Here is a 10,282-nt window from a genome sequence, read left to right on the forward strand (position 1 = left end):
TAAAATGAGGTCGATAGGTTTAATTTATCGTGCGATTAATTGATTTATCGTTTATTGCGACAGGCCTCGTTATTTGTAGTTATTACGTAGTTTTAACTGCAGTGTCTATGAATTCAATTTAAAAATACTCTTTTGATCCTAAAGGGAAATTAAATAGCATTTTTACCTACAAAAATGCACAGAAAGACAAAAAAAAGCAACTCAAGAACTGTAATATATGTGTAACAACACCAGTAACACTTATTCCTGTATAACGAGTTGTTTGACAAAGGTTTAAATGTAAATAACCAATAATGGTGGTACATGTGTCTCACCTTTTGTTCCAAACGAAATAGGAAGACGATCAAATTGTGTTTCGATCCAGTTTGTAGTTTTTTTTTTTGTAATAATTACAAAGAAATAAAAATAGTTTGCATGTTTTAGTTGAGTTAACATCTCTCCTCTTTGTTTCCACTCCCAGATTTTTTAGACGCTCATTCCTTCCAGTTACTTTCTAACTTTTGCAAAACCAAAAACCATATTTTTTTCTTTCCTTCTTTCATTTTTCGCTCCTAGCTACTTTTCTCTCACCGTCTCCCACTGTGTTTCAGAAAGCTCCTCTCCAGAGAAAAGCAGCCGCCTGTTGACAGCGTCATCGCCGCTGGCCTCATCCCTCGACTCGTAGGCTTCCTGGCTCAGTTCGACTTCCCCCACATCCAGTTCGAGGCGGCATGGGCGCTGACTAACGTCGCCTCGGGGACGTCGGAGCAGACGGCCGCCGTGGTGGAGGCTGGGGCCATCCCGGCCTTCGTCAGGCTGGTCGCATCACCTCACAAGCACCTCAGCGAGCAGGCCATCTGGGCCCTGGGCAATATCGCAGGTATGCTGGACTGGAGCAGCTGGAGCAGGGGCCGTTAAACTCATTCTCATCCGAGGGCCACATCAGGATCATGAACGCTCTCAAAGGGCTGGTTGCTCCAGAATGCATTGATAAAACCCATTAACAAAATAGCTGTCTCTGCAAGTTCTTCTTAAATTTAAATAATATTGAACATCTTTTAACACTGATCAGTCTTGTTGGGATTTTTGAATTTTTTTTTGCATCAAAACCACAGATTTTTGTGGGGGGCTAATACTGAAAAATTTGCAAGGAATTTTGAGATATTTGCGCTTATTTCTTTAAAAGTGAGACTAAAATATCAGTAAATGGAACGTCTACATTTATTAATTACACAGACTTGTTTTTAAGCCTTTATGTCTGCTAATGACTATAATTTTTTGCTGACAGGTAATGAAAACTGGTGACTTTTAAAATTAGAATATTACATCAGATTAATAAAAAAAAAAAATCCATAAACAATTGCTCATACAGGATTTTATTTAATAGTATGACACTAAAGGGAATTAAACATCTGTATTTGTCATTTTCCTCTCACTTTAAACTTATGTGCTATTTTTGTCATTCCAATGCATAAAGTACCAGTGAAAAACATTGAGGTTAAAAAAAAAAGTTTAAGACGTGAATAGTTTTGAAAGACATTATGTATTGTTGTTTCACTTAAAGTGTGTTGCTGAAACCCTCAACACACGTAAACTAACTTACCGCTTCCTAATCAAGTCGTTTGTGCTCCGTAACTCTCCTGATTTAACGTGACCAACTGGATCTTCTTTGTTGAATTTAGGCGACGGACCCAATGGCAGAGACTTGGTCATCAAACATGGCGTCCTTCAGCCTCTCCTCGCCTTGGTGACGACCTCTGACCTGTCTGTGTTACCCGTAAGTCGCTCCCGTGTGTGTTTGTTCGCATTGTTTGCATTCGATTGCAGTTTTCTGGCAGATCACCTACAATGAGCAAAATCAGGGCCAATTTATTGACCAGCTGATTTATTTTGTTCATCCCTATTGTAATTCATGTCGCTCTGCAAAAATACAAAATCTTACCAACTATTTTGGTGTAAATAGCTGGTTTCTGTTGCAGATATTTTTAGTAGACTTAAAATAAAGCAAAACTAACTTGCAAGTAACTTTTCAGCAAGATATAGGAGCTTGTTTTATGTCATTTCTTTAATAGATTTAAAAAACATACTTAAATCCACTGGCAGATTATTTCATATTTATAAAATAATTTCCCATTTTATAAGTGAAATAATTTGCCCTTGGAACAAGTACTGTTTCACAAATATTAAGGAATTATTGAGTTACAACAAGCTCATATTTCTTGGTGAAAAGTTACTTGTAAGTTTGTTTTGCCTTATTTTAAGTGGACTAAGATATTTACACTAGAAACTCGACCAAATACTGCGTAAGATGTTGTTTTTGCAGTGTACTATGCCATTGTTTTACAGTCTGTCCAGTATCTGACATGACTGAATAATAATAATAATAATAATAATAACTGTGCCGTTCTTAACCCCCTGCATCAGCCTGCCTACCTGCTCAACGTGGCCTGGACGCTCTCCAACCTGTGTCGACACAAGAACCCGGCCCCTCCCCTGGCCGCCGTGCAGCAGATGCTCCCCGCTCTGGTGAAGCTCCTCCACCACGACAACAGCGAGGTCCTGGCCGACACCTGCTGGGCTCTGTCCTACCTGACCAACGACTCCAACGAGAGGATAGAGGTGGTGGTGAAGGCCGGGCCCGTCCCTCGTCTTGTGCAGCTTCTCGCCTGCGGGGAGCTCTCCATCGTGGTGCGTGGCGTCCAGCTTGACGTCCGTTTACGATTTTAGACGAGACCCGAGTGAGATTAGCTTGTGGCGCAGAAGGTTCTGTGAGATAACTGTACAAAGGAAAGTCCAGGATTTAAGGATCCAAAATGGTTCTTGCTCCAATGAGGGATCCGGGCATCTGTAAAAATTCTTAAATTTGTGCATCTAAAATTAAGGCCTTTAAATGTCTTAAATTTTTAAGAAAAATATGTTATGGAGTCTTAAATTTTGTGGTGGCAGGACTATTTTATCCTGTATGTTCTATGTAGTTTATTTTTTTTGTTGGACTTTCCTGTCAGTCAAATGTTTGCACAGATCTTCATTGGGAACTGTGACTCAAGGCAGTTGAGGCTACCGCTAACTAGCCTCTCTAACTAGCTAGTGTTTTGTGTCCATCTTTGGTAAGTATAAATTTATCTGCAGTTTGCTGGACAATGTTTGTCTTCTCCACTGGCTCAAGTCTGTTGCCAGCTGGTACAATGCTACATTGTGCAACAAAATCTGGCACTATTGAATTAAATTTGCTATTTTGGTTTGTACGGTATGAAACGGGTTGTAAATTTAAGTCATAATGGTCGTAAAAAGTCTTAAATTTGAATACTTAAACGTTTCCTGTACAGTCTTCTAAAATTCTTACAATTTAAACTCTTCCTACACGAACACATGTAGGAACCCTGAAAAAAAAAGTACATTTTGTTCCAACACGTCCATTAATGATCTTACAAATAGATTTGTCTCTCTGAAGACAGCAGCTAAATATCCAGCAGTGGTGACGTTTTACCCTTTCAACTCTCCTTTCCTCCTGAACACAAATGAATCCTCAGAAACTTCCTCAGTCGCCTCGCGCTCGTTGGCTAAGTTTCATCTCCTGAAATAATCGTCTCGCTCTTCCCGGCTAAGACTCCAGCTCTAAGAACCATCGGCAACATTGTGACCGGAACCGATGAGCAGACCCAGTGTGTGCTGAACGCAGGTGCCCTGGCAATGTTCCCGGCCCTGCTGAGACACCACAAGCCCAGCGTCCAGAAGGAGGCGGCCTGGACCGTGTCCAACATCACCGCCGGCAAGAGCAGCCAGATCCAGGAGGTCATTAACGCCGGACTGATACCCATACTAGTGGAGGTCCTACAGCAGGTCAGGATGCAGGAGTTCAGAGCAACATCTCATGTTGTCTTGATATTTTATTTGTGTTTTACTGTGAACTACAATGTGAAAAACAGAGTCTCTTGTTGTAAATGCCACAGCTCCTCTGCTTCCCTGTCAGCCCGCTTGCGTAGACTGGAAATATAGACTGAAAGAGAGTATATTTTATGAGATTTGTTTGATTTTTCTCGATGAAATAAAGTTTTTACTGACCAGATTTATTGCCACCGATTTCCTTAACTTCAGTACATCGGTGATCAGTCGATGCTTGCATGTGAAGCTGGATTTTTCAACCTCAGAAAAGGTCTAAAAATGAGCCACTGTCCTCTTCTGCTCTGCCGTGAGAGACGTTTGACTGACTGACTGACCCACCAGGTCATGTCTGCACATTTACAGTTAACAATAGTCACCTGACTGTTGTCAGCTCCGCGACTTTCTTCCTGTATTTAGCGACATTTCAAACAAACAAACAAAAAATTGGTATCGGCCAAAATTGGCCTCAGCGGGTCAAGCTTTTTAAAAATGGAATCGGTGCATCCCTGTGTTTTTAATTTTCCAGCATCTCATTTCTTTTTTCTGCTAATGTGTTCAGGGAGATTACAAGACCCAGAATGAGGCCGTGTGGGCCGTCACCAATTACACCAGCGGTGGAACGGTGGACCAAGTGGCCTACCTGGTCCACTGCAACATTCTAGAGCCTCTGCTCAACCTGCTGACTGTGAAGGACAGCAAGGCCATCCTGGTGATCCTGGAGGCCGTCTCCAACATTCTGCAGGTGATGAGTCTCAGCCGTCTGAATTTAAAGAACGCATTTATGAAGCAGGTTTATTCGTTTTAGTGAGAAGTTCTGAACTTTTGAACTATTTTTTTGTTGTTTTGAACTATTTCTGTCCAGATGGCCCAGAGCACCGGCGAGATGGAGAAGCTCTGCCTCATGATCGAGGAGTTGGGCGGGCTGGACAAGATCGAGACTCTGCAGACTCACGACAACGAAGCCATCTACAAGTCGGCCCTGAAAATTATTGAAAAGTTCTTATCTGAGGAGGTAGTTTTATCCAGACTCTCTGTTAGGTTTGAAAATGTTTCTGCGTCTGTCTTTTTTTTATTTTTATTTTTTATAATTACTTTATCAGTCCTAGCAAACCAGACAGACATTAAAACTGAAAAAAAAGTCTGGTGTATAAACAATAACTACTTTAGGAATTGTATCAATAAGAATCAGGATTTTTAGTCTTTAGTCAAAAGGGATGTTCTGAAATATTCTATTGCTTTACAAAAAGATGATTGGAAATGAAAATGATTAAAGCTCACTTTGGAGTTTGTTGAGAACTTCAAAGCGTTTCACAAAAGTAAAGGATGAGCTGGAATGAATCAGAGCATTGTGCCGAAGGTTGGAATTCATAACCGATTAGATCCAGTACTGAAAAATATCATTTTTAAAAGCTTGTTTTCTGATCCAAAAAGTGCATCACAGCTGAGAATTCCAGCTGTTTTCAGTCTATAAATGCATTAACCAACATGATCCATGTTGGATAGAATCTAATGACATCAAATAAAGATTAAAGATATCTGCTTTGATGCATAAATCACATGTTGTTCATCTGAGGTAATGGATCCACAGATGTTTTTTTTTTTTTTTTTTTGTTGGTTTATTTAAAATTACTACTTTTCAATAAATTAGGATGCTATTGAAAGGTTCATGGGCTGCACAGTGGCGCAGTTGGTAGAACTGTTGCCTTGTTCTGTGTTAAATTCCCTGTCCGGGGTCTTTCTGCACAGAGTTTGCATGTTTAGCCTGGTGGGGGGCACAAGTAAAGCCTGGTGGCCCGCCAGGCTTACAATACACTGGAGGAAACTCTGGGTCTTGTATAAAGGTTCCACAATACTAAAATCTACTTTTTCCTCCTTTTTTGTGCATTTAATTTATTAATACCGTTTGGCTCTCGTTCTTTTTGTCTTTCAGAATGCAGACGAGCCTCTGGCTCCTGATGCTGCTCAGGACTCCTACGCCTTCAACATTCCTGAGGACAAAAGCACTTTCCAGTTTTAACTTGTTCACGTTGATTTCTGACATTAAAAAAAGAAGGGGGAAATCCTTAGCTTGACATTTTAGACTAAAATCTTTTGAAAAATATTTGTAAATAAATTTTTAAGTATTTTAATGGAATTTTTGTGTCTTGTTTATTGTTTCTCTTCACAACCCTACGCAGAGAAGCAAGTACACATGGGTGGATTGTTTCTGGCATGAACAGGTTGGAAAGACTTTTTTTTGTGAAAACAGTGTGCTCATCTCACCACTAGGTGACACTGTGCTCGTTTCTAATGGTTACAGATACATTTTGAAACAGATTTGAAAAATTAATGTTTTTGGTGCATTTAATGGTTTATGAAAATGACTGAGTTGGTTAATTAGAAGAAAGCAGGAGCAGAACTACTTCCACAATACAATTAAATAAATTTTTATACCATATTCAACTTTTTAAATATTCAACTTGGTGCTTGTAGAAAAATCAATGAGGTAAACTAATAAATGTTAATTTAGATGAATTGTTCCTTAGGTGTAGAAGTAACTTCAAACTCTATAACTGTAGTTCTGCAATGTAATACAGCCTCAGACCAATTAATAGTTGCATTTCAGTTCACATAATTAAATTGGCAGTTTCATCTTAGATGCTAAAATAATGGCCACACTTGACAATCAGAAAGGTGTAAAATGTTTTAGTTTCAACAGCTGAGTTAACTTTTAGCAACTGTTTAGTCTTGAACTGAGAACTCAAGTAAATTCATCTGTCACATCATATTGGAGAAACTTTCAAAATAAAGCAACAACGTACAAAATGCCATAGGTCACTAAGTTAGGTTTTACTTTGACTGTATAAACAAAACACTGGGTTGAATTTTTATACGTATCTACATGTTTTTGAACGCCGTTGGCAGTTTCGTCTCAGGTAAAGTTTCGGTATCGAGATGCGGTTCCTGCTCTGCAGTGGAGGTATTGCGCTTCTATACGGTGTTTTACAGTAAGAGTGACTATGGTGCATTCAAAAACATCATGTACGTCGGATGATCTATATTTTTCTAATAATTTTCCCTTTACAAAAAGATAATGATGCCTTTTGTAAGTTTCTGGCTTGTTAATTCACAACATCTGCGTTAATTAAAGACACCCTTCAACTGAAAGAAGTTAGACAAAACTAATACGGGACATAATCTATCGTTGTCTGCATTGTCGTTTTTAATTTTTAGAATAGGAAACGAAAACATACAAACCTACATTTACATATATATCGATTTGTATTTTAGAATGTTACCTTAATTTTATTTTTGTTTATCTTTTATCGCTGATTTTACATTAAAAAATAGCAAACAGCAACACTTCATGTTCCTCATGAAGTGCTCAATAAAGTCTTAGTGACGTTTGGCTATATTATCTCAGTACTGATAATCCTCAGTTGACTTGAATGCACCAATGGCCAGAAGCACCGTAATACAACGTGTAGAAATCCATTTGGTGGAGCGAACAAGTCTCTTTGGAGGGAGTCGCCTCGACTCCACACCGGATGTACGTCTGCTTGCCTTCAGCAGCGTAGTCTTTACAACTATTTCCCCCAACTTCAGTTCGAGCAGCTCGGGCAGTGTAGACGCCTGTCCGGATGAAGGACAAACCGCTCACCTAATCCGTGTCACTCCTCTTGACACGACCTGCAGTCGGGGCATGTAGCTACGCGTATTTCCTCTACGTCTGTGTTTTTCTGCTGAAAAATGGGCTCCGGTGGAGAGTGTATTGGAAGGGATCTAATTGTGAGAGCATTACGTTGCATGCACAGTCAGCGTGATTTGCTATGGTGATACTACAAGAAGCTAACCCCGAGCTAGCCCAGGGATCGTTTTTGGGAGATACCTTTTATTGGACAAAGCTACATGCTAACGTGTGAATTAGACACTTTTTGTTAATCTTCATTAAAGTGGAATATTAAAAGGGAATGTCGAACCAAGGAGTAAGGAGAAATGGCCCAGTAAAGCTGCGGTTGACAGGTAAGCAAAATTTAAACCCCCCTTCTTACGCCGCTTAGTTATGCTAGCACACTATTAGCCTGCATGCTAGCGGTTCTTACTACGTCTGCTGGGTGTAATAACTCATGTATTGTGGGAAATTAGTGCATCAAACACATATATGATATTCTGACTAGTTGGAGGGAATTAATAACGTCATATTTAAATGAATAACACTTTAAAATGAGGTAAAAGGTATGTAAGTGCAGCTATAAGCCTACCTTGTTAGCAAACATTAGCTGACTTCACTGTTTATGTTTGGTTAGCTTCGCTGCTAAACGTTGCATCTATCTCTTTCCTTGAACTACCTGCAGTAGTTTGGGGTATAACATTACATTAATTAATTACACATTTCAGTTTACTTTAAGTAACCTTGACTTTTCACAGAAGTTGGATGTAAATTAAGCACCGACCACTGTGCTGTATAATGCGGTTATGGATAATATTTCTAGCCATATTTTTTCAATTTGCAGAATATTGTAAAACACGGTACTTTATCAATGTTTGCACTGAGGCTTATAATATCTGAACATCGCTTTCTTTTAAGACTTTTTAAAAATGTTGCAATGAAACGTCCTAGAAATGATCTTTTATTTAATTTAACCGATATATTATCTTGTTTTGCCATGGAGTCATGGTCAAGACGAGGGACAAAAAGTCCTACGTACCCTGAATGGAAAACACAAGCCTTAAAAAAAAAGCAATAATCACATATAAAATACTGAAGACGTCAAAGTATAATTAAGAACTTAATTAAAAACAGTTAAACTTCTGCTAAAACAGCTTTCATTTGAATCAAATTGAATGTGTCCTCAAGATCTTTCCATGCAAAATATTTTTATAGAGCTTCAGGACATGATCGAGGAACCTTTCTGAAGATTCAATATTTGCTTCACTGGAACAATAACTAATAGAAGTTCTGGCTTTTTCAATGTTACTTTTTGGGTAAACTGAATATTTTCATCAAAAACTGAGAAAAGAAATCTGTCTTGAAATAAAAAGACATTCTGTTTAGAATCTTTTTTAAAGTGAATGTCACAGTAAATGTATATTGCTGTAAGTTATTTCTAGTTTTGATGGAATCTGATCCTTGCTTAGGTTAGAAAACGTGCTCTCATACCAACTTAGTAGATTTAAGTTTATGTAAATGGTAAAAACAATGACAGGTTATCTTCACCTTCCAGTAAATTAACCATGACTTTGTCATAGCAAAACTTGAATGACTAAGTTGTACATAACGAAGTATTTGGAGCAAAAATGGCAGCCTCAGATCCTCTAATCGTAATATACCGTTTCTTCAACCTCTGTGGTTTAAACTTAATTTCCAACAGCATTAAATCTTCTTGTTTAAGTTCAGTGCAGTAGTGCTCATGTTAAAAAGTTGCACCTTAAATTTCCCTGCTTAAGTTTCTGAGCTTCATTTCGTTGCTGCAGCTAACCATACCGGTTCTAGTTTAACTCCAGCAGACTGAACTGTGGCTCATGGAGGACTAAGTAGTGTTGTGAAGAGAAACTGTCCGTCAAACACATCCAGTTCTGGTCCGGTCCGGTCTGGTCCGGTCCGGTCCGGTCTGCCTGGGGTCTCTTTCTCTCTTCCTCTCCATATGGACTATAGTTTTAAATGTGCCGCAGTGGTCTTCACCAGAATGCCAAGAATGTGAAACCTCAGAGAGCCTTTCCTGATCAGAAACCCATTCAAAGTGCGACTCGCATCATTTAGATGTGAGACCCAATTTCCAGTGACTCGACTTCGTCATTGGGCTTGTTGTTGTTGTTGTTTGCGTCGCAGACGTTGTAGCGTTTGGATTCAGTTGTGGCCAGATGCGATTTCAGATTGGAATGCTGTGTTGGTTCTAAATGCACAGCTGATGCGGTGGACCTTTAATAGCAATGTGTTGTCCCCCCCCCTGTGTCTTAAAGAATGGTTTGTCTGGACAAAAGATAATTAAAAAATTGTGGTTTATGTTGCTTGGTAAATATTCTTCCAGGAGTTTTAGGTTCTGGTCATTATGTTGAATAAACTTTGGGTTTTAGTGATGAACCTTTAAAAGAATCGCTCAGATGTGTCGGCGGTCCTGTCCTCAGATCTGTTGTGTAAGCTTGAGCCAATCAGTTTACAGTAAAGTGGTGACTTTCTATCAGCTATAGAAGAGAAGAAGCTAATAGACAATGAATGTCACATGAACTGTGGACCTTCAAAGATATAATCTTTTAATAATTGTATAACAAACAACTTGATTGATTTCTAGAAACTATAAATTTGCTGCAAACCTTTGAATTCATTTGCATGCACACGTCCCATAGCTTTTGAATAAACGTCCGACAGGAAGTTACGGAGGAACCGCACGCTGTTCCAGAACCTAAATGGCGATTTTCTTTTTTTCCATTTCAAAAGACGTTT

The 10,282-nt window shown here is 39.0% G+C and overlaps 1 protein-coding gene across 1 annotated transcript in view; it reads left to right on the plus strand.

The window, feature by feature from the left end:
* The window catches only part of LOC106935958 (importin subunit alpha-1), a 12,466-nt gene extending 6,471 nt beyond the window's left edge, over positions 1–5,995 (plus strand). The window contains exons 4-10 of the mRNA XM_015016705.1: positions 591–859; positions 1,662–1,756; positions 2,404–2,667; positions 3,586–3,819; positions 4,421–4,603; positions 4,724–4,873; positions 5,792–5,995. Coding sequence (XP_014872191.1) covers positions 591–859; positions 1,662–1,756; positions 2,404–2,667; positions 3,586–3,819; positions 4,421–4,603; positions 4,724–4,873; positions 5,792–5,878 — 1,282 coding nt within the window. The 3' untranslated portion in view covers positions 5,879–5,995. The remainder of the gene's footprint in view (positions 1–590; positions 860–1,661; positions 1,757–2,403; positions 2,668–3,585; positions 3,820–4,420; positions 4,604–4,723; positions 4,874–5,791) is intronic.
* Positions 5,996–10,282: the final 4,287 nt, after the last annotated feature.

The sequence above is a fragment of the Poecilia latipinna genome, unplaced genomic scaffold (assembly GCF_001443285.1).
Source record: "Poecilia latipinna isolate Pla-1442-1.1 unplaced genomic scaffold, P_latipinna-1.0 Scaffold2049, whole genome shotgun sequence".
NCBI lineage: Eukaryota > Metazoa > Chordata > Actinopteri > Cyprinodontiformes > Poeciliidae > Poecilia > Poecilia latipinna.